The following is a 27,443-nucleotide window of genomic DNA, read 5'->3' as shown; positions in this document are numbered from 1 at the left end:
CTCACATCCCATCAGCCGGAACTGTCATGCGGCCATACCTAGCTGCAAAGGAGGCTGGAAAATATAGTCTCAGAGGATGAGGAGCCGCAGTGTATTGGAGGAACGTGTGAAGACTCTGCCAATACTTATCTCCCCCTAGAACAAACCGACAAACTAAAACCTTGATTTCTGTTATCTCCAGGCTCTCAAAACTTCTTTAGATTAAATTTGGGGAACTATTTATAGGTTTTCACACGTATAATCAAAACTATAAGGCCTTGAAATTTTCTTATTTATAGTAGTGTTAAATTTATTGTTAAATAGAAACGATTGAATTTAAGATGCATCCCTAAAATAAGAGGGATTGATGGATGGAGAGGGGATAGTTATGTGATAGTTATGTGATAAAGCAAATATTATAAAATACTATTGGTAGGATCTTCATGGCTGGATGTGTGGGTAGTCAACTTTGCTTTCTGTTTGAAATTTTTTATAATGTTGAACAAAAGTTCTCTGATATACAGCATTTGACGTGGGACCTTTCTGCCCAAAAAAGAGAAAGTTACCTTCTGTTTTGTCATTAATAGACATATCTTGAGAACAGCATATTTGAGAGAGATGAAACACATTTAAATTATATTAATTTAGGTTACATGTTTTCATCACAGGAAACACAGCCTGTTGGGAGTTTTTTAAATCAAGAAAATGCAAAATGTTCCTCCTTGTTAAATTGCTTAGTCCTTACATACATTTTGTTCTTTTAGAAACTCATTTATTCCCTCAGTGTTAATTATGTACAATTATTGATTTCAGTGCACTCACTCTTGAGGACGAGAAGAGAATGCTGGCATGTTTGATTAATGGATTTATAAAAATGGTAAGTATCGAGGAGGGCGCTTCCGTGCTCTTGGAAACGTGAGGTAATTGTTTACCTTCACGCTGGGGAGAGCAGTTCACGTCGTGTTCTCTGGTGCTCTTCGTTTTTATTGAGATGAGATGGAGTTAGAAAACATGTGACATTAGCCAGCACTCTCCCAGGGGCAGAGGGAGCCAAGACAAACTGACCTAAGGAAAAAAAAAATAGAAAGGCGAGGCGGGAGGGGACACTTACTGGCTCCTGCGACAGGAAGCCCCGGATGGAACCCTTGGCAGGAGCCGCTGGGCTCGGGGTCGCCATGGCGTCGTCAGGGCCTGCCGCCTGTGCGTCTCTGGCTCGTGGCTGAGCTCTGGGTTTCCCCCCCGGAGGCTCCCTCCTCACGAGGCTTCCTCCCAGCTCTGCAGCCGGGTGGGCAGGGCCGCAGCCGAGGTGCTGGGTCATCTGGGTCACCGGCCCACCCCCGAACAAATGGCTGCCGTGAGGGAGGACAAACACACCCACTGGCCAGGCCAGGGAGACACGTGCACACCTGGGCACCTGGAAGCACGTGGTCTGGGACCAGGAGAAGGGCTTTTCGAGACACCGACGTGCTGCTCATCAGACGGTGAAATGAGGCCGAGTGCCGAGCGTCCACTCTCTGTCCATCTCGCTTCCCCTGCTGCATGGCAGCCCACCCCAAGGCCTGGTGGCTTTAAGCGACAGTGTTTTGTCAATCCTTACAATTCTGTGGCTTGGCTGGGTCACAGGGCTGCTCCGCGTGGCAGGACGTGGGGCTGGAGGGTCCAGGATGGCCGCGCTCATGTGTCTGGGGCTCTGCTCCTTGCTGGCTGCTGGCCGGGGTGTCTCATTTCTCATCCACGTGACCTCTTTCTCTTCGATCGTCTCATCTGAGATGTGGCGAAGGCAAAAACAGAAGCTTCAGGGCCTTCAAAGGCTGAGGTTTAGCGGTCTCGGTGGCTGGCGCTTTGTCCGACTTCATCCTTTGGGTCAGAGCAAGTCACAGGGCCAGCCCCGAGGAGGGGAGGGAAAGCAGACCCCGTCTCCGATGGGAGGCGTCCACAGGGACACGGAAAGGACAAGCAGAGTGGGAGGGATTCCCGGAGCCTCCTTTGGGAAAAGCCCGCCATGCCTTCCTCGCCAGAACAGCCTTCGCCTCCACTCCTGGTGTGCAAAGCCGGACGCCAACTGCTAACAGACACGTCAAGACAAAGGCCGACCGGGATGAAAATACCTAGATGGCTTTGAAAACAACCTTGAATACGTGACTCACTCAGCAGCAGGGGTCGTTTGCACGATCCTCCTAACTTCGCGGGCAAAATACCAATTTTGATGACAATTCAGTATCGGCCTTCCGATCCCCCCAGCAGGAGGTGTATACCAATGGCTTTTACCAGCAGCACCTCCCGTGCCCTTGAGTGATTTGCCGATCACGTGGCATTTGCCCCTTTTCTAGCTTTGTCTGAAAGCCGCTGAGTTATAATGGAAAAGACCGTGAGGAAGTTAGGTGCGGAACCCGGCAGCAGTGATGGAGGTAGCAATGCTAAGCCTCCTCCTCTGGACAAAAACGATCGCCGTAGCAGCAGAATTTGTCCTACTACCCAGCTGTTCATAAATCTGAGGAAAGAGGAGAAGAGGGGATTTTTAATGCTGGAGAAGCTTCCATCTGAGGCTCCCACAGCCACCGTGAGCCGCTGACGTTGGAATCTCGCCGAGGAAGCAGAACGGGCTTGCCCTTGTTGGGGACACTCCTCTGACGATGGCTCCCGGTGACCATGTTCGTGCTCTGAAGAAAGGCCACAGCTGACAGAATTCCGTCACTTCCTTCTCGTCTGGGAAGCCCCGTTTACGTTTCGAGATTCTGTCCTATAGCCTTCGGCCTTCTTATGTTCTACTCCAGTGCCCATGTCACAACGATGAGGTGGCACTGGTAATGTCTCAGCTCCGTGCCTGGCGAAGTAATGTCACGTCTAGTCAGGGTATTTTCCAGTGAGTGAGTGAGTGAGCGTGTGTGTGTGTGTGTGTGTTTGCTCGCATACTCTTGACATTTCCACCCATACCTGGGGGATCTTCGGGGGCTCATCCTCACCGCGCCTGTCCCTGCCCCCGGGAAGCTCACGGTTGCTAGGGCGTCAGCATCTCTCTCCCTGACTCTAGGTCTCCTTTGGCCGTGACTTTGAGCAGCAGCTGAGTTTCTACGTCGAGGCCAGGTCGCTGTTCTGCAATCTGGAGCCCGTCCTCGTGCAGTTGATTCACGTAAGGCTTCTCATTCGTTTGTTTGTTCTCTGAATAAACGTTCGTCGAGCATCTATCTGTCAGGCGCCAATTTTAATCTGAGATTCTTCTGACCGCCCCCTCCCCCCCCCGCGCCGTATGGTTCCTGATCCCGAGGTACAAAAGGTGTCTTCTCAAAGTCATCAGTAAAATCTACAACCTTGCTTAAGTCTTTGGATGGTTTTTAATTGATCTCTTTTTCTCCAAAAACGTGTTTTCATTCCTGCATGCCAACAGCAAAGAGTTAGTGAGTCGCACTGATGACTTAGTTACAGAAATACTAAGCAGAGTGTCCCTTAGGTCATGGAGCCTTTCAGTAATCTGTCACGGTGCCTTCGGGCCAAAAGAAATAAATAATAGTTCGGCATATTAAGAAGTCAGGCCCAAGCAGCTTAAGTGTTTATGCGCTTACAATTTGATAGCCCTTTGAAACAATAATATGCCTAGATTGAAAGAAAAATAATAGACTTTGACCTCACTCTTGAATAACCGTAATTATTTACTAAAGAAGTCTGTCCCCACCCTGGGCACTGCACAGCTTCGCAAACGTTGGAGTCAGATGGGACGTCACTGCACTTATTTTCTGCTCCACGTTGCAGTTTGCACAGTGCTTGCTTTCCGTCACGGCAGGTGCCTTAAACCCAGTCTTGCGGAGATGGGCTGTCACTGCAGGAGCGCAGTGCATTCCGGTGGCGAATCTGTGAGCCGCCTCTCACCGGTGCTTTGCCCAGTGCTCAACAACTGAGCATTGCGGTGTCGTCCTTAAAAAATGTGGAGGGGCCTCTGAGAGTTTGCCGAACGCTCCGGGGGTGGGGAGGGAGGTCACAGTGCACAGTTTGGGAACCGCGGGTCCAAACCCCTCCTATCTGTGCAAAGACTCCCGAAGGCTCTTTAACTGCTTCCCGTAAATTCATGGATGAGCAGCTTTCTTATGTATCTGTTTGCTGGTTATCAGGTTACGTAGTGATACTAAACTTAAGGCACCCACCCGAGCTGGGTGAGGAGTGGGTGCGCTGGCGAATGCACAGCTCGTAGGCCAGCCCCTGCCGCCGCCTTCCTCGTGGTTCTCGTTAGCATTGCGGAGCTGCGTCGTGCGGCTCACGCTCCGGTTCGGAGGTTTCTCCGAAGACCGCTAAGATCTTAAACGTAGTGCGTGGGATTTTTGGAAATGGAGTAAGGAGTAAGTAAGTGAACCCTAGCTGTTCATTAAGCCAGAAACTGCTCACTTGTAATGCCAGCTGACAGGCGTGACTAACTCAGTAAGTGCCTTTCGTTCCAGCCTCCTGGAGATGTTTGCTCAGGCCCAGATACAATCAGGTCCGATGACCCCGTTAGCCCGTCAGGGTTCAGCGCTGCCTGGTCTCGGCCCCACGCAGTCCGTGTCGTTGACGCGCATGCAGTTAGCGCCCGTGTCTCTGCGGAAGACGCGAGTCAGCCGCCGTCATCTCATCACCCTTTCTCCTTCGCTTGTTAACAAATCTAGAGCGTGAACCGCTTGGCAATGGAAACGAGGAAGGTGATGAAAGGGAGCCATTCCAGAAAGACGGCCGCGTTCGTCCGGGTACGTGCCACGGATGAGACTCGCAGACGCTGAGCCCCGGCGGGTGGCTTTGCCTGTGAGTTCCTAGTTTGCTATTCCCAGAAACAGACAAGTGTGTTACGGTAAGCGTGGTTTCGTATCGATTTCCCAGATTACCTTTTCCTTGCGTTATCTGCGGACTAACCAGTTTTCGGAATGTTTTCAAAAGAGACGCTCAGAGGAGTCCGAGTTCTGACGCGCGTCGCGGGGAGCCGGCCGAGGCGGACGTGGGTTCTGTGTGCCAGCCCGGCCGTCTCTGTAGTCATGCCCGCGTCTGGAAGGCCTTGTACCTTTTTTCTCTCTTGGTCAGCGGCCAGCTTTGAAAAAAAATATTTCAGCTCCTTAAGCAGGCTGCTCAGAATTTTATCAAAGCAAGGCATATCCACAGTTTGCAAAATGAACTCCTACCCCCCAGATTTCAGGGGCGCATCGGCACCTCGGCCCTGGCCGGCCCCGCCTCATCCCGGTCTCCTCAGCGACCTCAACCTTTTTCTTAGGCAACTTCTTCTTCTAATTACTTCTGTTATGTGAAGTAATCGGTTTAAATGGCCACTTTTAAACCCAGTGTTAGCCGTTACCTGTGACGATGGATGAGGATTTACTTTTCACACACCACGACTCTCCTTATTTGTCCCTCCTCCTCCGTGAGAGACAGACTCAGCAGAGGCGAACGGGAGAAATCGGGGCTCGGAACGGGGGAGGTTACGTGTTTTTGCTTGAAAATGAATACACGACGGGTGAAAACAGGGCGCTGACCCTCCGCGACGGCCTTGCCCGCGTAACCTGGTGTCCCCGCTTCCTCCTAGGCCTGCGTCGCTTACTGCTTCATCACCATCCCCTCCCTGGGGGGCATCTTCACGCGCCTCAACCTCTACCTGCATTCTGGTCAGGTGGCCTTGGCCAACCAGTGCCTCTCCCAAGGTGAGCCCGTCACGTCAGCGTCTCCTCTCCGGAAAGCCGGCTTCGCGGGGGCGTGCGGCCCGTGTCGGGGGAGAGAGGGACTCCTCAAGGGGCCGTCAGTAAACGGGGAGCTTTAAATCCGTTGCGTTTGTAGGGAGCACAGCGGACGCGCACACGTGTATCGTCAGATGACGGAGCGGGGCGTTTTCCCGCAAGGACCTTCGAGTCCGTCGTAGGCAGACGCGGTCAGGCAGCTCAGACCTCCGGGCCGTGTGTGCCTGGAGCGCTGTTCAAGTTAGGAGTGCTTCCTCACAGCAGATTCGTTGGGTTTTCATTGTTGACATTTGAAACTCCAGAGACACATGAGTAGGATCTGGTAAGTACGGAGTGAACACTGTCTACAGCTGCGGTTGGGGCTGGGAGTTCTGCTCCAGGCGCTTGTCGGTACTAGGCACAGACGCTGTCCCGGAGGTAAGGGCGCGTGTGAGTGGCTTATTTGGGAGGTGACCCCGCCATTGTCACCTGGGTGATGGGGAGGGGCGAGGGAGAAGGCAAGGAAGCCAGCAAAGGGCGTGCTAGTAGGCAGATTTTTCTGCGGGCAGCTGAGGTCCGCCCCTGCTGGGGACCTCTGCGGGGAGGGAGGGTCTAGCGGCCTTGGTGTTAGCCCACCCGAGGTGGAGAGGACAGGCTACTTACGCTCTCCTCCCATCTGCCATTGACCGAGGGCTGCCGTGGGTCGTCAGCTTCCTGACGCTCCAGCCTGCTGCGCACTCCAGCCGAGAGCAGGCCCTCGGCGGGTCACAGTGTCTGCTGCAGGGTGCCCTCCTCACCTCCGGGACGGGGTGGGCCAGGTGCGTGCAGGCACCTGTCCAGCAGGCCGTAACAAAGACTAAAAGAAATCCTGGCCCCACGTGTGGAGCGCTGGTCACGAGACGAGCGCTGTGCACGTACCGCCTGATCTCATCCTCCCAGCGGCTGCCAGAGGCCAGTTCCGTGGTTGGCAGCCCACTGCCCAGGTGAGGAAACTGAGGCAGGAACGGTGGCGGAGCTGGCTCAGGGCCACAGCCAGCACTGACCCAGGGCCACGTCCCTTCACCCGCCCAGTGGATGGTGTGGACTGTGCAAACGGCCAGGGGGCGTCAGTGGATGCCGTGGTGGTCTCTCCAGCACTGCCGAGGGGGACCACTGCCTTTGGCGATGGCCCCCCGCCCCCCACGCTGGCTTCTTTTCTGGTCTGTGAACATGCTGCGCTTTCTGACTGTGTGTGAGTCTACTCATCGTCTGGACACCTCGTTCCCACTCGGACTGCAAGTCCCACAAGAGCAGGCAGCCATCCGTCCTCATCATTTGTCAGTAAACGTGGCACTTTCCCCTAATGCCCGCTCCGGTAAGGACGACAGGTTAGCTAGAAACAAAGTAAAACGGAAATTAACAGCCGCCACCAAAAACCCAGTGATGTGCAAACTGAAGATTCAGTTAACTTAATTAGTTTGACTGTTAGGAAATTTCAGTTTCGTATAAACCAGTTTCCTCGTAAGACGTTCAGGATCAGTAGACCGCGTGGGCATGCCTGAGTTTGGTGTCACCTATGAATTAGGAGTAAACTGCTCTGTGACCTGCGCGTGGAGGCCGAGATCTGCCCCCAGCCTTGTAGACTTGTATCATGAAATACCATGAATGTTGTCGGTCCCAGGCAAGTTTATCATGGCAGGATCTTCAATGGAGCTTCATGCTGTTTTCCTTTCTTTCTTTCTTTTTTTTTTTTTAAAAAAAAAAAAACGCAAAACGAAAATTCTCACGCTAAATAAAGGCTCCCATCCCCACCAGAGATTTGCCGCTCCCAGGACTGTTGGAGGGGAGCCGCGAGCGGCCGTTTGCTGTCGCGTGACCTGTAATGCCCCCGTGCCCCACGGAGACGAGCGGTGTAAGGACCACCCCGGGGGTCCGCGCCCTCGGACTCCTCTTCGGCCTCAGCCCTCCCTTCGAGCCGCCGCAGGGGAGCAGGAACGTGGCGCCCCCTTCGTATTTAATAATTCATCCGATGACTTCTCCTTGCGTCTCTAAAGGCTGTGGTGCGAAACCTTAAAAGCCCGTTATTGTTCCTCTGAAAGCCACACGTAGCATTTGCTGGCCAAAATAAATGATGCATCCAATTGGGGGCGGGAAGGCTAAATATAAACTAAGTGACGCTCGCGGCAACGGGCCACTTGCGTGCGCCTCCCCAAACGTCTTCCCTCGCAGCCGGTTGTGCAGCTTCCCCTCCCCCCATTCATTTTCCACCCTCGCTTGACCCAGCCTCCCCGATACCTTCTTTATCAGGCTGCGGCTTTGCCCCATAAGTAAACGCCCCCTGAACTTCCAGCGTGGAGGGCCGACGGGGCTTATTACAGGGAGGCTTATTGCAGTTCTGGTCCTCGTGCAGCACGCAGAGCAGACCCGTCCACCGCCCCTGAGCACTGAGGAAAAACAAAGGACTTTCAGGCCCGCGCTGGTCACGCGCTTCTCCCCGAGAGGCGGCCGGCGGATGCCTGTGTCTCTCTTCGCTCAGCCGCTCCTCTAGGCACTTTCTTGGCCCTGGTTTGTCAGTGGTTCTTTCCAGAAGCCCGCCAGGCCGTAGCAAGGACAGGAATGGGCTGCGAGCTGCAGATGCCAGGGCTCTGGACGGCATGCGGAGGCCCTGGGAGGCCTCGGTCTTTCGTCTCCCAGCCTCTCCGGCCCTATATTTCATGTTCGTTCCGTCCTCACAGTTTCTAGTCCTTGAAAGGAGGGTGTTTTATAACAGAGAGAGATGTTTCGGGTGGGTCTTAAAAGAGCATACGTTTACCAGGATGCGGGGAGGGGAGAGGGGAGAGTGGGCATTCCAGGTAGTGCAAATGGCCTGAGCGAAGGCTCCTGAATGCGGTGGTCCCATCCGGACTCTACTACTATGAGCTGGACGCCCCGGGACGAGTCGGCCTTTTTTGTGCCTCAGTCTCCCGTCTACAAAGTGGAGACGATGGGGCAGTGGTACCTGTCTGTTGTAGATTAAATGAGATAATGTATTAAATGAGGTACATAGAGCGCTTGGCCCCCTGGCAGACAGGAGCCGCTCCGTAAACATGAAGTTAGGTAACTAACGACAGAAGTCTGTCGCGGAGTGTTAGGCACTGACTGCACACAGGGACTGCTCAGCGCTTTCAGAGTTCTGACAGCCAACTTCTTGCATGAAAACCCTTGAGAAGTCTGCAGGAAGGCGGACCTGGTTTCAAGATGAACCTGCTGCATATCCTGGAAATAAAAGATCTGTAGTTCCTTCCAAGATGAAATGCTAGAGAGAACGGGCGAAGCAAACCGTGGTGAAAGTCTTTGTTCTTATCAGTACGCGTGCTTTTCCCGCCTACAGAACCCTCGTGCCTTCCTTCCGAGTCTCATTTTCTGCATCTTCACCTTTCAGAGCTTAGCTCATAAACCACTTCTTAAGGAAAACCGTGTTTGGCCTCTCCACCTCCCAAACGGACGGGTCAGGTGATCCCGTAGGACAAGTTCCTTCAGCGCCCTCATCACCCGCGTCGCCTGCCCGCTAAACACGGAGGGAATCGTCCGCCTCTCTCCCCGCGAGCGTCGGCGCCCTGAGGTCTTAGCTGTCTCGGTCGCCGTCATGTTCCCGGCACGTTGTCCACCACGTCACCACGTGGGTGCTCGAGAGCGTCGAACGGATGAGCAATGCCACGCGATGGCAACGGCTGATCATTCTTAATAACACCGGCGAATGTCAAATGGCGCCAAGCTTTCTATGGAACGGATGTAAGGACCCCGCGACCCCGCCGTTCCGGAGGGAGTCCCATCAGAGCCCTCTTCGTTTTATAGTTTTTTATTTATCGATAAAGCACATTCGGTTCGGACGTGCGCCGAGGCTCATCGACATGCCGAATGACGCCGTTGTGCCGGTTTGATCTGGGAGGAGCCCTGGGGAGCACAGGGAGGGCCAGAGCTGTTCGCGGGAAGCCCGCTGGCCACTGCGAACTGTAACTGTAGGGTGGCCAGGCCCACGGAATGAGCGGGGAAAATCTGTATTTCCTCCTCCTGGAGAGAGAGGAGAGGCCTGTGAAGGAGAAAAATGGTCTCCGTCCACTTACTACGTCTTTAAGGTTTATGCTTAAGATCATTTTTTCCAGTTCCATTGATGAGACTGCCCCTCGAAGAGTATGTCTGATGTGACTGTTTTCTCAAACCTCGAGGCCTCCCTGGTCGGTGGTGGACAAAGCAGGTTACTTTTGCCGGAACAGCTCATAGGTGGGCGGACGGCATGAAGTTCGTCGCCCACCTTCACGTCCGAACATGCTCGATCCATCCACCTGAGGGGCCCGGGGCGGGCGGCGGCCCCTGCTGGAACCCACAGAAGAGCAGCAGAGCGAGTCTCCCCTGGAAGTCCGCCCAGCTCCTTACCCTAGCAGACACCAGCGATTCTCCTCCTCCCGCCAGCATTCCTGTGTGAGCCGCAGTGCCAGGCCCCGTGCCGGACCAGGAATGCGCTTGGAGAGACGGCACACGAGGAGGACAGAGCGGGTCTGTTTACAGTTATACGCGGCAGCACGTGGTGGATGTCACGCAAGACGCGCATAAAAGGGGCCAGGGAATTTCAGAGGAGAAATGACCCTTGGCTTGGACGAGCAAAAAAAAAAAAAAAAAAAAAAAAAAAGCCGTGTAGAAGAGGTGTCACTGACGAGCCTGGAGGCGAAGGGGGGTCTGTCATGCTGAAGTCAGGCGGGGGCATTCTGGGCTGAGGCAGCAAAGCCCTGGAGAGTGGAAACAGAGCCTCAGGGAGGAGCGAGTGGGAGGTCAGGTTGGCAAGACGGCTCGGGGCCTGGCTGGGAACTGAGTCCCCAGGAAAGCAGTTGACTTACTCAGCGTGTATTATGTGCTAGGTGGTTTACATTCATCTTACAGAGAGGAAACTGAGGCGCAGAAGTGTGACGTGGCTTGCTCAGGAGCATCCAGCTAGCACATGGCCTGATCGGACCCCCGGTGCCCTCCCAGCCACTGCGCTTCTCCGCAGTTAGGTCGGTCCCTCGAAACCACAGCACCGTTTTACTGAGCGCCTGTGGCTGCTGGAGATCAGCTACCGTAGATTGAATGTTAGGTAAACTTGTCGAGGAAGCATCCAGAATTACGGTAAAGGAGTACCTCATCCTTCCCGCTCAGGGAAACTGAAGCCTCACCTCCACAGAGGGACCATCACGACCTCCCGCAGCCGCTGCAGGGAGGGCGGAAGGGTGCGCCACTCCTGCAGCGTCCCTGGGGTGTGCGTCAGGTCACGGGTGGGCCGAGCGTGCTCGGCTCCGCGAGGGAGCCCTGGGCGAGCCGGAGATGACAGGGGCGGGAGCATCCAGGCGTCTCCCGATGCCGCCACCGAGACTGCGAAGTCATCAGGCGCCCCGTGGACTCTCACGTTCGTGTCGATGCTCTGAATTTAAAGGCGTCCTGCATCGTCCAAGTGGCAAGGGCGAGGTCAGATGGCAACCGTTAATGAACATGGAATTGAATTGCCTCTCGTTCGTATTTCTCTAAATCTTCCCCTGTGCACACGCGTCAAAATAGTGGCCCTTCAAGGCACAAATTTAACTGCTCCGATAACAAGCTGTATCACACGAAGACAGTTTTTAGTAACACATAGTGTTAAATCGTGATGGATGACTTGCCCGTGGATGATGACTTGGCCGTTCGGACCAGGAGGCTTTACCCAAAGGCACCCTTGCCACGTGCTCATCGCAGCCGTAGTCTGTTCGGGCTGCTGTAACAAAGATACCCAGCCAGGGTGGCTTAACACACAAGCGTTTGTCGCTCACAGTTCCGGAGGCTGAAGCCCAAGGTCAGGCTACTGGCTGATCCGGTGTCTGATGAGGACCTCCTGGTACACGGACAGCTGTCCTCTCGCTGAGTCCTCACAGGGAGGAAGGGGTGAGCGAGCTCTCCGGGTCCCTTTTATAAGGGCACTAATCCCATTCATGAGGGCTCTACCCTGGTGACCTCAGCACCCCCAAAGGCCTCACCTCTGATCGCACCTTGAAGGTTAGGATTTCAACGTATGATTTCAGGGCGAGACGGAAGGGAGGTGCACAGAAGCATGTAGTCCCCAGCTCAGAGTCTGAGGCAAGACCTTATGTCCCGATACTGCATTTCGTGGAGTAGTTTGTTACATCACTCGCCACTCCATACCTAAGCCTACCAGAGATGGAAGCTGTTGGAGGCTAGGAAAGACGTTTAGCGTGGGTTGACAGAACTCGAGAGTGAGTAATTCTTAGAGCCAGAACCCCGCTTTAACAAAGTATCCATGAGGGACGGGACTCTGTCGACCCTCTGCAACATCTTGCCGTAAGGAGTGGTGTACTCCCCTTCCGGGACCTCCTGGACTGGGCGCTGTAGGTCCGGGTTGCCCCCGAGGGCACGTGAGAGCCGAAGAGGGGGCGAATTACTTTTGAGGTCTTGTTCAGCCCCAGGAGGTTATGACTGTGGCAAGTAGTCGAGATTTTCTTTAGCTCTGACCTAATGCGTTATCGTAAAAAACGAAACGCCGTCTCTGAAGGCGGCCTGGGCTGTTGCTCCCGACTCTCAGCGATTCTCGTTCCGAATCACATTCCGGGTCCACAGTGCCAAAAGGATGAACTTACTCCGTAGGTCACAGTTAATCTGAGTTTATTTTATCCTGTTCAGAGGGTGTTCGGGGCAACTGTCTTGTATCCTGTCCCAAAACAGCCTGTACGTTATTTTGCACTTTAATGATTTTTATTATAAAAATAGTGCATGCTCATTTGAAAAAGTTCCAACGATACAGTAATGTAGAACTTTTTTAAAAAGCTCCAAAATAAATCTCCAGTAATATTCCGTCTCCTCCTCTCACCTCCCCCCACCCCGAGAAATTCAGTTCACAGTTGAGATATTTTTCTTGCTTTTTCCTTCTAGCTAGCCATTAAAAATATTAGTTCTCGTGCGTTCTGCTCTCCTCTGCCCACCGTCCCGCACCTCCTGTGTTCCTCCATGTACACATTTCTCCGCCCCGCATAGAAGGGAGATTGTGTCGTCCACAGAGTTTTTCTGTTGGCTTTTTCCACTTATCGGTAAATCGGTAAATTATGTCCCCACCCTCCCTCCTTCACTTTTTTCCCCAAACCCCTATTGAAAAATACTTGGACACTTTCCACGTTTTGTGCTCTTGCAGACAATGAGCAAGCTTCGCCTCCATCCCAGGCATGTGGCAGCTCTCCGGCGGTCGTCCAGCTGACTGGTGTCTAAGTCCCTTAGAACATGGAACCCTACTATGTGCAGAGCCTTGGTGCACAGAACAGAGAGAAGTGGGGGGCCCGTCAGGCGGGCGAGCTGCGGGAGGCCGCCGGCCCCCGACTTGTCTACAGGAGACGGGGGAAGCTCCTAAGCCTTGAAGAGAATAATTTCCTGTAGGTGGAGGTGTCTAGAGAGCTGGAGCCTGAAGTATGGCCGACTTTATGGAGCGGTTCGTCAGAGAGGAACCTTCCTGGCCCATTGGCTGTGGGGTGTGGAGCAGCACCCCGGGCCCTGGAAGGTGTGCGCCACCCTCAGCTCAGTCGAGGGGGTGGCCGTCCCTTGGCTCAGCAGTGGGCGGCCCTTCCCCTCTCCCTCCCCGGCTGTCCTGCTCTGCCTGTCTATCTTCCGGCCTCACTTTCTGCATTTCTATGATTGAAAATTGTACACTTACAACCTGCTGGGACCAGTGTCGTGTATACAGTTCGACGGTTTGTCGTTGACTGAAACCTTGTGCGGCACATGACCGGACCTTGTTCTCTTTATTAGTTACCACGTCTCCGTGGTGCGTCAGGGCAGAGGTTTAACTCGTCCCCACTGTCGAGCTTAGAGCTGACGGAAAGATGCTTCATCCGAAGAGCAGCCCGGGCCCCTCAGTCAGTCAGTCGCCCGGGATCTGCAGCTGCGCCCTTATTTTCAGCATCTCATCACGGCCCGCCTTCCACCAGGGTTTGCTAGCGGCATGTACTTTGGTGGCCCTTAGCGATTTTAGTGGCTTTGAGTTTGGGGCCCTGTTCGATTTTTCCGCGACCTCGCAGAGGTTTCTGGAACTGCCATGCTCCTTCAGTGTTCTGCAGACCCTCAGCCCAGGCTGCATCTCAGACAGAGAATGGTCAGAAGGGTCAGTGTCAACCGTCCGGCCGGCACCCTGGCCCTTGCCGTCCACGCGCGTGCGACGCCGAGGCAGCCGGCCCCGGCCGCGTTGCCCCGTGCCTGACGGCTTCCGTGTGCTTCTGGCTGAACGTCTCCAGGTTCAGTCCTTCATAGTACACTGTTCACTACTGGGAAGTCAGAGTTTATCCAAAGGATTTCGAACAGTTTTTTTCGAATCCCTTGAATAAAATTCACTAGGCAAGCTTTTTTAAAAAACAAATGGGCCAAATGGTTAAGAAGGTACATTTTATCTGTATTTTAACACACACACACACAAATTGGGAGAAACAGCAAGTGGCCCAGATTCCACTTTGTTTTCTGCGCCTTGCTGGAATGATCACCAGGATGATGTTAATTTGGGCGGAGAGTTGCAGAATGGTGTCTGTTGTATTAACACCTTCCTTCCCGAGGGCAGGTGTTTGCTCGCTCGCTCTCCGCTGTGCTGGGGGGCCCTGGCTCTAATTCGGGGTGCACTGGACTGCGCTCTTGGCGTCACGGGAAGTCACTTCAGACCACCAGTGTATTTGGACCATGCCAATGTTTGATCTTGTCGGGCAGTTTAAATTTCATTTGTTGGGTCAGTGTTTTGTCTGTTTTGACCTTGAGACTGTTTCTCACGGTTCACACTCTGGCATTCTAGAAAGGACGCCCCCTCTCCGTCTTACCCCCTGCCCCCGGTGCTCCCCCGTCACCCCACCGCTCTCCGTCCTCCTCTTGCTCCCTCGCCCCACCTTCTCTTTCCATGCCCCTCCTCGTCCCCTCCACCCTCCTCTCCCCCCCTCCTTTCCCTCCCTCCCTTCCGTCCTTTGAGGTCTTCTTATTTTACAGACGACTTCGTATTTCTAAAAGTATCTTCATTTCTGGGAGGATTCTCTGGAACCGTCACCTGGTCAGAAGTCTCTAAAGCTGTGTCCTTCAGACAGTTCAGTTGTTTCTTTAATAAATACTCTGCGCACGAGAGTGAGATGCAGACAGACCAGAGTTTGAGCCCCGGCTCTGCCACCGGTGCTGGAACCTTCTGTGAGCGCGTGCACACACACACTCTGTGGCAGGACCGGTCACTGCCCCTTCCACGCCCGACCTCCCTCGGTGACGTGGGCGCCACGGCAGCACTGTCCTCGTGTCCCTGAGAAGGTTCAGTGAACCAGTCCAGGCGGAGCCCCCAGCCAGGCGACTGTGATTCCGAGGCTTTCTATAAAAATTTGCCACTGGCTTTTTTCACTTAGTCATCTAAAGCCAATGTGACTGGGGTTCTTTGAGCCACATGGCTCAAAGAAGGAAGAGGGGGGAAGAGGGGGAGATGGGGAGCCCCAGCAACGCCTCCTCACGGAATGTTCCAGCAGGTCAGTGACGGTTTGCAGGAACCCTTTCCTGGGGCCTGCCCTCGGCGTGGCCTGACGTCACGTAACTCCCAGGCCCAGCGTCCGGGCCGCGTGAAGAAGAAAGCAGACCCTGAGTGCTCCAGAGTTCTCAGACCTGGACTTTTCTTGTCTTGCAGCCGATGCCTTTTTCAAAGCCGCTATAAGCCTCGTTCCGGAAGTTCCGAAGATGATTAACGTCGACGGAAAGATGCGGCCGTCGGAATCGTTCCTTCTGGAATTCCTCTGCAATTTCTTTTCTACTTTGTTAATAGTCCCGGTACGTCTCCCTAAAAGAGCCGTAGGTGCTGCCTGTCTCTGACCCGCTTTACGTGCATTCGTAGCCCTAGAAGTACAGGGACGTCGTGTGGTTTCGTAGTCAGATGTGTGACTTTCCCCATGGTTTTTCCATTCCTTCTGTGTCCTGGTTGCGTTAGTCGAGGCGCCGTGTATGTCGAGGGGGTGTCGCCTAGTGGTTAAGGGGGCTCTGGCGTCGGGGCCAAGATGCCTCGGGTGGCATCCCAGCCCCTGTCTTTCCCACTCTGCGGTCGTGGGCAGCTCTGTGACATCGCTGGGCTGCGGTTTCCTCGTCTGTAAAATGGGGAAAGGAACAGCATCCCCACCTCAGCGTTGCCGCGAGCCGAGTGGGTGAGTACGCACCCGCGGTTCGGACAGCGCCTTGGCGCACCGTCAGCTCTAGGAAAGGCGACGGCGGCGTTCTTCTGACGGCAAGGGCCAGAAACCAAAACGAGGCCGCGGAGGTCCAAGGGGGACGTCTCCGGGAGGGCGCCGGGGCGCTCATCTCACGTGACCCGTGCGCAGTCAGGCTTGGGCAGGAAGGAACCGGGGCCGCTCCCAGGACCAGCACGAGGACCCTCACCCCAGCAGGGGTTCCTAACCTAGGTCCAGCTACTCCCTGGGGACCTGGCAGGGTGGCCATGAATTTAGATGAGAAGAGGAAAATGACATCTTTGTTTTTACAAACCTCAGTGAACTGTCGCCTTTTGCTCCATTTTGAATTTGAAGCGGTGAGGCACAGTGGCAGCTGCAGTAGCTGGGACCTTGTCACCAGGACAAATCAGCATGTTCCTGCGACATTTCAGGTGCGCAGGACATTCAGGTCATTTATGTGCGTCCTCCTTAACCAGCACGGGAGTTCTTAGGCCCGCCTTTAAGTCTGTCATTTAAACCCATAGCGCTCTGGGGAGCCCACAGGCCAGGCTGTGACAGGGCCAGACGTGCACAGGCATCAGGGGTGCTCGTTAACAAGTGCAGAGTCTGGGGGTCCTCTCCCAGAGGGTCTCACTCTGCAGGACGGGATTGGCCCCAGGTCACATTTTTGACAGCTCCCTCATCACTTCAGGGGTAGGTGGCTCTCGGGTCACAGTTTGAGAAACATCCTTCTGGACTTGGGCCGTGACCGTGACTCAGCACCTGTGAGGGCAGAGTTCCTTTTTGGGGTGATGAAAACGTTCTGAAGTTGATCGTGGGGATGACCGCACAGCTCCGCGACCACGCGCACCAGCGGACTGTGCGTTCTGAATGGCGTGGCGTGGGGGGGGGGGTGAATTACGCCGCAGCGAGGCCGAGGAGACGGAGTGGCCCTGCTCCCGACTCGGTTCAGGTCCCAGGACGTCTGGGGGGAGGACGGGGTGGGCAGGAGGCCGGCTCGACGCTCGGCTTCAATGCTCTCAAATCTCCTTCTTAGCATTCCATAATCAATCTCTCTTTTTTGGGTGATCTAGCTATTTGTCAAGTGAGGGGACAAAAGAAATCAGGTTTTCTAAGGAGGAAGTTGATCGTGTTGCTGTTCATTGATTAATCAGGATGCATTTCCTGCTGCATGTGGTCTGTGTGGTAAAACTCATCGGAGCCCTGATGGAAAGCCTTGTCCTCGGAGTCAGAATCTTGGGATCGGTCCTGACCCAATGACTCAGTAGCCCTGTGGCCTTGGGGTGGCGGTGTAACTGCTCAGAGCCTCAGTTGCCACCTTTCTAAAAGGTCATCAAAATGCCCGCCTGGCGGGCTGCAGTGAGTGAGGGCTGTCTGAGATGATCGTTAGGCACGCGCTCCGTGAACCGCTCTGTCCCGGGGGTGGCAAACTCATGACCAGGTGACAGACCGATGCCAGTGGTGGAATCCAGCCCGTAGACACGCTCGTTGGCCAGATCTCGTGGAAAACGTTTGGAGTGAATAACCCATGTTTAAAACATGGTCGATCACAGAAAAAACCAGTTTTTTGGTTCCCCTTGAAAACCCAGGCGCTGCCGTGCGGGGCCGTGTTCCTCGACCGGGCCACGGCCGGAGAGCAGCTGCCCCGTCGGGGGGCGGCGGGGGGCTTGTGTGCTTTCTCCTGTTCCTCCGGGCACCTCGGGACCCGGGGCTCCCATTTCCGTCGCCTCCCCGGCCCCCGGGCCCTCCTGGCCGTGTCCCTGGTCTCAGCCGATTGTCGTGTTCCTGGTGTCCGTCTTGCTGCTTTTGCTGGGACTCGCCAAAGATGACGAGTTGCAGAAAAGCCACAGGTTGTCACCTCTTACTACAGATGACCCTGGAGCGCAGGTTTGAACTTCCAGGATCTGTTTGTACAGAGATTAAAAAACAAACAAACAAACAAACATGCCGTCGGCCCTCTGCGTCTCCGGGTTTTACATCCACAGATTCAGCCAACTGCAGATCAAGCGCAGTGTTTTGAGGCTGCGGACGCAGAGGGCCGACCGTCCGCGCTGACTGCTCCACGCCATCTTACGTAAGGGACTCAGGCATCCGGAGGTGTGCACGGTCATGGGGGGTCCTGGATCCGATCCCCCGTGGGTACTGAGGGACGGCAGCCAAGCTTTGGGGGAGTCAGGAGTTATATGTGGGTTTTCGACTGTGCTGTGCGAAATGGGAGCCCTCCGCACAGCCCCGCGAGGTGGGGTCCGGGCGCCTCCCCACTGAACGTGACGGGCCGGAGGCCGCGCAGCTGCAGCTGGCGGGGGTCGCACAGCCGGTGCGCAGCGGTGCCCCTCGTTCCCGCACTTCCTCCCAGCGCCCCCCACCCCCCAATGTTTTGGCTCCTTTTCTAAAAGATTTATTAACTAATACTTACATGCCTCTCACAGTGAGCCAGCCAGCAGTTCGCAAATATTCACTCCACACACGCCAGTTTCCTCCCCTCCTCTCACCGAGGCAGACCCTGGCACACAGAGGTGAAGGGACTCGCCCAGGGTCACCAGCTAGCAAGTGGCCAAGACAAGATTCAGAGCCAGGATGTCTGTGCCCAGCGCTGTCCTCTCTGCCTCTCGTGTTAGCTCTCCTGGGAAGTCCGTCACTTCTGGGGTATTCCCTCTGCTCCCAAGTTGTGACAGTTAATAGAATTCCTGCAGGTGTTGCAGGTGGCGGAGGCCAGGCCCTGTCTGTGCAGCTGGGCAGGAGGTCTGCGTCCCCTCCAGGAGACCCCTAAGAGCCCCCTGGGAGCCTCCGCGTCGGCATGTGTGTGCAGGCAGGGACATTTGGAGCCTTGGCAGAGACACCTGGGGGAACATTTCCCACTCGGATTGCCAGCTGAATCTGAGGCCTTTTCTTTTTCTTTCTTTTTTTTTTTTTTTTTAAATGTTTTGCTTTGGTTCATTTGCTGGCACTGAGCCATTGAAGTACAATTCAAGAAAAATGTCACAGCCATTGAAGCATGGACAGCGTATGGAAAATCTTTTCCTCGTGAGGCTGGAGATGACCTCTCACCCCGCTGGTTGTGGGCGGACGCGCACAGGAGGGGTCCAGTTGCTGACCTTTCCGTCTTCACCCCCGTGTTCCGCCTTTCGAAGCGTGTCGAACGGCCTCCCACAGTAGTAACGGCACTTTGTTGACATTACGTTACTGGAACATTCAGTTTGTTGTCTTTTTCCAAGGCGGATCCTTAAATAAAATGTATTTTTGAGCATCCACATAGCAGAACAAAATAGTCTAGTTAGAAACAGCTGTCAGGAAAGAGAGGCAGCAGTAAGTCGCCAGCTGAGATGGGCTCTAAACGGACGGACGGCAGCCCGCAGCCCGGGCGCTTCTGAGGCCTGGAGTTCGAGGCATCGGACTTTGGAATGTCACGTGTCCTCTTCCTTGACATAACAGCAATTCCTGTGGACGTGAACAGCTGTACAAACCACCTCGCACCCCTCCGCCCGCATCCTCACCCACTGGAAGTCTTACTGCTGTGTCCACACACACGGGTTTGCTGGCCGTTAACTCCCAGCCAGATCAGTTGGAGCGCCTGGCATTCTCCAGGCCCACTTTCAAAATAGCCGAGCGCGTGTGCGCCTCCCCCAGCTGGCCAGCGCCGGGCCGTCAGAGGCGCGCAGAGGGGCCGCATAAATAGAGCATTAGCTGTCAGGCACGTTCGCCGTGGAGCCAGACTGCCGGGGCGCAAATCCTGGTTCCCCCAAGAGCCGTCGTTGTGACCTTGGGCCCCTGACCCTCTCTGTGGCCCATTTCCCGTCTGCGACATGGGAAGGCGAGGCGGGTGGTGTCAGAATCGTATCTTCCTGGAGGACAGATCGGCTTTGGTAGCTGCGATGGCCACCACAAAGTTAGCTACTGCTGCTCGTTTTTACAGCCACCTCAGTTCCCGGCGCATAGAGGGTACTCAGAAATGTCCTCCATTCAGCATGTACCGAGTGCCTGCCGTGTGGCCAGCACTGTCCCGGGAATCGGACACGGGGCACCATTCAGAGTGCTCCCCGGGCAGTCCGGCAGGTGTGTTATTGGCAGACACGACAGGTAATGTACCTGCCCTGCTCGAGGTGATAGGCTAGGATGAAACAGCTAAACAGACAGACCAAGAGCTGGTATTGGGTACTTCACTGAAGGAATAAACACGATCCCTTCGGTGGGAACTACCCGGAAAAAGAGGATGGGATGACTCGGGGTAGAGACTGGGGAGGGCGTCAGGGGGCTCTGGCTGGTCAGGGACGGCCTCACCGAGGAGCTGACAGCTGAGACCTGGGGGCTCTCAAGGAGCCGGTCCGGCCTCGATGATTCCAGCAGAGGGAACAGCGGGGCCGGCGGCCAGGGCCTCCCCGGCACATGCGCTGTTGTCCCCCCCGCCCCCCGCACCCTCTGCCCTTCCGCCCGATCCGTGTGGGAGACTGGCCTCTGGGGCCGGCCTCCCCTGGGCTTGCTTCCTCCGGCTGCCAGCTCACTCAGCCAGCGGGAGGACGCAGTGGCCGACCGGAGCGGGGAGGGGAGCGAGGTTGGGTGCTTGTCTCCCCACGCTCGCTAGGCCACAGCTTTGCCAGTGGCTTTTGCCCTGCGCCCAAGGCCACAGCCCCTGCCAGGTGGCCTCGCCCAGCTGCCGGTCTCGACAGCCCAGTAACGCCACCGCCCGCTCCGGTGCGCCCGCAGCCCCGAGGGAGCTGAGTGCCCGCCCAGCCCGGGCGCCTCACCTGCCCACGTCGTCACGAACAGTCCTCCATTGAACTGTCCTCGTTCAGCGCTTCGAGTGTGCCCTCTGTGTCCTGGCAGGACCCCGAGTGGCCCGTCCGGTCCCAGGGGCCGTAGGCGTGGCTGGCGTGTGGGACAAGGCGTACTGGCTGGGGCAGGGCGGTGACGGTGGCGGAAATGGACACACATCCTCAGTGGGAGAAGTCTCCGGAGAGTGTTGAGTGGGACAGTCACATGATTAAATGTGGCTTCTTGGAACGTCACGGAAGCCACAGACCTGTCTGCGTCCCCTTTCTGTTGAGTTTCGCATCCGAGGAACACCGTGTAAATTCCGTGACTGGCTTTCTCCTCTCCCAAGCGAGAATCCCCAGTTTAGCTGTTAAAGCTGTTGAATGCCCTCACGAGCGAGGCTATTTTTGAAGTTGGCGCCCCAGTGGTGACAGTGATCTTTCGGGGGAGCTTACCCCGAGTAGGTGGCCTCTGCTGTCATCTGCAGCGAGACCTGCAATCTTGCACGCGAGCACAGGGCTGTAATTTTGGAAACAGGCCATTAAGCTGACAGGTGACGTTGCTTTCTCATTCCACGGGCCCCAAAAGGGAGGCTCTCAAAGCCGGTCCCCGCAGACGAGCGTGGTGACGAGTGGGATTAACGATGTTTTGTCATTTTCCTGTGCTGTTTATCGTAGCTGGCACTTTAATTTCTCCAAAGCTGCTAAGGGTGGGAACCTGGGTTTCTGTCTTTTTTTTTTTTTTCCCCTCCTGCTTCGTATCTGAGATGATTTGTCTTTTTTGCGTTTCCATTAGGATCATCCTGAACATGGGGTCCTGTTTCTTGTTCGAGAGCTTCTCAACGTGATCCAGGACTACACCTGGGAGGACAACAGCGACGATAAGATCCGCATCTACACCTGCGTGCTGCACCTCCTGTCCGCCATGAGCCAGGAGACCTACCTGTACCACGTAGACAAAGGTAGCGGCCCCTTCCCGCCAAACGGCACTGCGCTTGCGTTTCGTGAAAGGGAAATGTTTCCATTTTCTTTTATTTATCCACCTTGCGTTTTTCCTACCGTGGGCGTCTAGTTCAAGGTCTTGCTAAGTCTGCCCAAATGTAAGAACTGCCTGAGGCATCTCTTAAGAATCCAGATTCCTGAGCCCCGTCTGCCCCTTCTAAATCACACTCCCAGGAAGAGGCACCAAGATCTAAGATTCGACAGTTGGTGCCGCCTCTGGCATGCTGCAGAATAACCTAGAACAGTGGTTAAGTGCGCACGCGCGTGAGCCGCACCCCTGGCCCGCTCCTCGCCAGGCTCAGGAGGACCCTGCTCTGGGTGTTTTCACTCTTTGCTCCAAGTGCTGCTGAGGCTCAGCCAGCCCCTGGTCAGGTGCCCGGGAGGAGGGAGATGGCCTCGGGCCCCCAAGTGCTCCCCGCCGCCTTGCACTTGCTGCTGTGAGTCTGGGAGCAGCCTTCTCAGGTCCTGGGCATACCGTGGGACAGTCCCAATTCCGGACCTCTGCCCACTGGGCCTAAGCATCCTCCTGCTTCTCAGACGCTCAGTTACACTTTTCGGTTCCCGGAAGATGTCCCTGTGTTAAAAGTTCTGCGGCCAGTAATTGTGTGCCTTAGAGGTTAAGCAATTGTCTGTGTATTTGGAAGTTTCCGGGAACAAACCTGCAGTGGTAATTATGCTCCCAGAGGTTCTCTAGCTGGGACTGGAGGCTGATGGTAAAGGTGTAATGTGGGAAGGCTGGTTAATACAGGCGATGACAGCTCCCAGGCCCGCGCTCCTACTGCGCGCCAGGTACTGCCCCAGACTCGAGGGGCTTCTTACCCCGTTAGTCCTCACGGCACTGTGATGAGGAGGCATCTGTGTCTCCATTTGATATACCACCAAGGGGGAGACCCACGTTTCAGGGACTCAGGGCCTGATGGGAGTGGCCTCATGCCCAGAACTGTGGGGCGTACGTTATGCTCCTTGATTAGAATCTGACAGTGTTCTAATTAAATATAACATACATACAAGAAACTGTGAAGCTCAGTGAATTACCACAAAGTGAGCACGCCCAGGAACCACAACCCAGATGAAGAAATCGAACGTGACTCGTTCCCCAGAAGCCCCCACGTGCTCCCTTCCAGCCGGTGCCACCATTTTCCTCTCTGCTCTCCTGACTTCCAGCCTTCCAAATTAGCTTGCCAGTTGCTGACTTTTGTGTAAACACACATTTAGCAAGCACTTTTTGGTGTCTGGCCTCTTTCACTCAGTATCGCGTCGGTGAGAGTCTTGTGTGCCGTTGTGTGTAGCTGTGCATCCTTTTGCAGCGCTGTATAGTATTCCACTGTGCAAATATCGCCGAGTCTATCCATTCCTTTGTGGATGAATGTTCGCGGGTTTCCAGTTCCAGTTCTGGGCTGTCATGGGTTAACAGTGCTGCTGTAAACACCCCTGAGTATTATTAATTCTTGGTGCTCATTTCTGTCAAGTGTATGCGTAGCGGTGGACCAGCTTAGCTAGCTCTTAGGACTTGCTTAGTTCAGCTCTGGTAGATAATGTCACAGTTTTCCAAAATGTTCGTCCCGATGACACCCCCACCGGGTTTGAATGAAGCCTCCATTTGTCCCCTTGGCTTGGTCAGTCTTTCATTTGGGCTGTTCCGAGTGTAGTTCGCATCTGATGGCTAACGAGGCTGAACACGTTTTCCCGTTTGTTGGCGTTCTCGTTTCCTCTCCCGTGACGGGCACGTCGAGGGCTCCAAACAGTACACTTCTGAGGGCTGGATACCTGTAAACCGAAGGCCCTGGCCGAGGAGCAGGCCCTCGGCTCTGTCCCCAGTCACCGTGTAAACCACACGGCCAGGGCGACCGACGGCAGGAGCCCGAGGACTGGCACGTGCCGGGCTGCCACTTCTCCCCGCCCTGAGCGCGCCAGGTCTGGACTCGGGGGACCGGCTTCCTTCTAATTTGTCAAGTTCACCCTTCCCTGCATTCCATAGGCGGGAATCTAGTTTTCCAGCTTTTAGAGATGAAGACGGAAAGGTGATTTTCTTTTCCTTCTTCTAGGCCCAGCTGTGTTTATTTTGGATGCACAGTTGTGACCCGACAGTCGTGTTAGCGGGGAGTGTCCTGGGGCCGCGGGGGGCTTCACGGGGGATGGAGGGTTCCCTTTCCCCATCCCAGTCTTACTCTAGGCAGCCTTTAGACAGCGACGACATGGGTTGAAACGTCTGGAAAACTGGGGACAAGGACGTTTTGCAGCTATGAAGGTGCCTAGGCAGTTTTCTGTCCAGACTTAGAATGTTCCGAGAGTACGTGGCGTGAACGCGTGTTTTCACATGGGAGGGAAGAACGTCGCCGTGCTGCAGGCGCGTTCAGCATGCGGATGGCGCCCGTGTAGTGGGAAGAGGGCAGCGCAGCCACTGGCCAGGCCCCTGGAGCGTTCGGGGCTGTGACCCCGGGGCCAGGCGGATGCAGAGCTCGGGGGCTGTTTCTGGGGCCATGTGCCAGGGACCACATTTCTCCCGCCCTAAGCATCAGGTCCGGGCTCAGGCCCACTCTGCACTTTGGCCTGACCGGCTTCCTTGTAATTCTCAAATTCAGCCTTTCCTCCCTCCCTCCCTCCCTCCCTCCCTCCCTCCCTCCGACACCACCAAGCGTCAGGATGGACACTAGTTTCTTTGCTTCTCACCCCTTTCTCTGGAGAATGCAACCTGTAGGGCTTGGCCTGGATCTGGCTAATTCTCGACTTTAGGATCCTGTACTGACCCCTCCTGACATTCAGCACAGGCGAATGTGGTCACCGCCTGGTGCATCTGCATCTCCTGATGGCCCACGAGCTCTGGCCTCCCAGGGACCAGGTGGGCCTTGTTCCCTGCTGGGTCCCCAGCACCTAGCCCAACCTGGGGCACGCCGGGCCCTCCTCTAGTAGGTGCTGACTGCACACACGTGAGCGGCCTGCTGCAGACACACCTCTGGCCCCTGTGGTCAGGAGGCCTGCAGCTGGACTGACTGGCACGGGCCTCTTAGACCTTCCTCCTGTTCTCCAGAACAAGAGTAGACTCCAGCCCGAGGAAGACCGGGAATTTATGCGGAACTTTTCTCATTCTCAGCAGAGACGTGAGAAATTCCGTTACCAGCTGCAGGTGTGCCGTCCCGCACAATCAGGTGGTGAATCCAGCTCTTTCGCTTTTTAAAATAACTGCCATCCTCCCCATGGTGGGTAGCAGTCAGCAGTCGCGACACAGGGGCCAGGGCTGTCTTAGAAAAAATCCCGGTACAGACCCCCGGTGCCCAGCGCGGGTCAGAGGAGCAATTGCAAACCAAACGGCCAGCCCGGGAGAGTTCTTCCCGGAAGAGTCGCAGAGACTTGCATTATGGACCACCTGCGGCCAGAGGCGCAGGGGAGCACGGAGACCGGGCTCCCTGCTCTGGGGCAGTATTTGTCTGCAAGCCGCTGACAGACGGCGTGGCTGTGTGTGTGTGGTCGAGAGCGCACGCGAAAGCGTGTGCACAGAACTAGCAAAATGGGACCAGCCAAGAGGCATCCCAGTCTCCAATTTTTCCTACTTTTCTATAGCTTTGACATTTTTCAAATTAAAAAATTGGGCCAAGAAAAGCACAGTAAATTTTATTCCCACAGATGATCTAAACTGAAATGTTTATTGAAGACGTCCCCAGACTGTAAAGTGGATTAGCGCTGTGTGCTTGGGGCCACGTACACAGCCACACCCTCCCGAGGCACCGGCACGGCCTCGGGGTCGGCCTCGGGGTCGTCAGATGTCACAGCTGCGACAGTGGCCTCTGTCAGGTGGGAAGTAGCAGAGTGCCCCCGCCCTGTCCCTTGGCCGCATGGCCTGCGGGTTGTCCGCTGCGTCAGGCCCTGGAGCGCTGCCTGGTGCTCCACCGCAGTCATTCGGGGCTGGGGGCTGAGATGGAAGCAGCCGAAAACAGGGTCCGGCGACAAAGGAGGGGTAAGCTCGTGTGGGTGGAGGGCAAGGATGGGCTCTGCGAGGCAGGGATGTAGTTTCATTGTGGACTCCAGGACTCCCCAGCGGCCCGACCCAGCACCCCCCCCACCCCCAAAATACAAAGGAAACAGCCGAGAAGGCCGCAGCAGGGACATTCAGCTGTGTCGTACAGAGGGACCCTGGTCAGCTTCTCCAAACCTAGCACATGGGCACGTGCGGATACGGAAGCAGCGCGCACACCGGCGCCGTGTGGCCTCGCCGTCCCCCACCCAGAGCAGGTGACGCTGCGCGCAGGGCAGCTGATGGGCAGGGGGTCGAACTCAGCCTGTCCTTGCTGGCTGGTCATGCTCCAGGTAGCGGCTGTCACAGGAGGTGCCAAAGCAGAGAGTGCGGGACTTCTGGGCAAGAGGCATTAGAGACCTTGTCAGAGGTATTCCAGTTCATGGGCAGACAGAACTGTGGCCCACCCAAGGGAGCCTGAGCGGGGTGACGGGGCAGGGAGCTGGGTGCAGCGCGCAGCAGGCTCAGGCGTTGGAATGGTACTTCCTGGTTTGGGATCCTAGCTGGGACGACCTCTGAGCCTCAGTTTCCCCGACATCACAGGGAGACATTACTGTCTTCTCCCCATGCTGGTCATGAGGACTGGCAGACGTGTGTGGGAAGCGCTTAGCCCGGTGCCCGGGCCCTGGGGGCTGCTCAGCACTGGCAGCTGCTGGGATGGTCACGGCGATTCTCACTGTTCCCCTCCACCCGTGGTCCAGGGGACACGACTCCCACAGCCTGGTCTGGCTCTGACTGACCAGGGGCCGGGTGTTTTCTCTGTGACCCCCAACGCCGGAAGCCCAGCGGGACACACCGCGTGTATCCATCTGCCCCGCTGGGATTTCCTGCCGCCTGCGGACACTGCGTGGCCCGCGGCTGCCTCTGCCTGGATGGCCTTGCTGACGACTCCCTGCGCTGGTTTCTCCCTCAGTGGACTCCAATGACAGCCTGTACGGGGGGGACTCCAAGTTCCTGGCTGAGAACAACAAGCTGTGCGAGACGGTGATGGCGCAGATCCTGGAGCATCTGAAGACGCTGGCCAAGGACGAGGTAGGCGCCCCCGGCGGCCCCGCCGCTGCCGCTCGCTCTGCAGGTGCCGGCCTGCAGCCGGGTGGGTGCCGGTTCATTCTGGAAGGAAGCCTTCCTGTGAGTGATGCAGGCCGTTTGTCGAGTGCTCAGTGCGCCTCCGGGTCCCCCTAGACTAACAGAGCTGAAAACTTCCTATGGCCGAGTGACACCGCGGCCACCGACACGCAGCAAGGCCTCACCGTGCTTGTGGCAGCGCTGGTGTGAGCAAAGCCCGCTGCCGGTGCTGACCGCGGTCGCCGCAGCTTTTCCACGCGCGGACGTGTCACGCTGTGTCACAACCGCCTGCCGTGTCGGTGCGGAACGTGCCGCAGGCTGCAGCCTGGGAGCGGTGCACCCACCTCAGGCCTGGGGCGTGGGCCGCCCCGCCCCGGCGAGCGTGAGAGCGTCGTGACGTCCGCACGCCGATGAAGTCGCCTGACGGCACATTCCTCGGAACGTGTCCCCGTCGTTGACTCATGACTTCGCCTGGTCCCCTCCCCTGCACATGCCGGCCACGAATTCCATTTCTGCGGCTTCGCTGCAGGCGCGGGCGACAGCTGGATCCCAGGGGCCCCGTCCCGAGCTCATGCCCGTGGCTGGGTGTGCAGGCCTCGTGTCGCGCCGACGCCTGTTGTGTGGCCGAGTGGGGACGCTGGCAGCGCCATAGGGGGCGGCGCCGTGCCCCTTTGCCCTGCGTTCTCCCACGGGGCGGCTGCTGGCGCGCTCACCTGCCTGCTTGAAGCTCTGCGCGTTTCGATTTTATTCCCACTTAGCAACTGACAATCTGGCGGCTGCTTCCTGGTCTCATCCT

At 56.0% G+C, this 27,443-nt stretch overlaps 1 protein-coding gene and 1 long non-coding RNA gene across 4 annotated transcripts in view; one reads left to right on the top strand and one right to left on the bottom strand.

Annotated features, from left to right (window-relative positions):
• VPS35L (VPS35 endosomal protein sorting factor like) overlaps window positions 1-27,443 on the top strand; it is a 95,364-nt gene that overhangs the window by 63,239 nt on the left and 4,682 nt on the right. For all 3 annotated transcript variants that reach the window (XM_036225458.1, XM_016156904.2, XM_016156903.2), the window contains 7 exons: window positions 793-856; window positions 3,011-3,109; window positions 4,611-4,688; window positions 5,513-5,627; window positions 15,292-15,431; window positions 21,368-21,533; window positions 26,496-26,614. In XM_036225458.1, the coding sequence (XP_036081351.1) occupies window positions 793-856; window positions 3,011-3,109; window positions 4,611-4,688; window positions 5,513-5,627; window positions 15,292-15,431; window positions 21,368-21,533; window positions 26,496-26,614 (781 nt within the window). The remainder of the gene's footprint in view (window positions 1-792; window positions 857-3,010; window positions 3,110-4,610; window positions 4,689-5,512; window positions 5,628-15,291; window positions 15,432-21,367; window positions 21,534-26,495; window positions 26,615-27,443) is intronic.
• On the bottom strand, window positions 443-5,514 carry LOC118606471. The gene is made up of 2 exons (XR_004952428.1): window positions 5,285-5,514; window positions 443-5,023 (listed from the first exon to the last, which is right to left on the bottom strand). It is a non-coding gene; the product is annotated as an uncharacterized LOC118606471 (long non-coding RNA).

The sequence above is a fragment of the Rousettus aegyptiacus genome, unplaced genomic scaffold (assembly GCF_014176215.1).
Source record: "Rousettus aegyptiacus isolate mRouAeg1 unplaced genomic scaffold, mRouAeg1.p scaffold_m13_p_8, whole genome shotgun sequence".
Lineage (NCBI taxonomy): Eukaryota > Metazoa > Chordata > Mammalia > Chiroptera > Pteropodidae > Rousettus > Rousettus aegyptiacus.
Note: the sequence above shows the minus strand (reverse complement) of the source record. Positions and strands in the feature narration are given on the sequence as shown.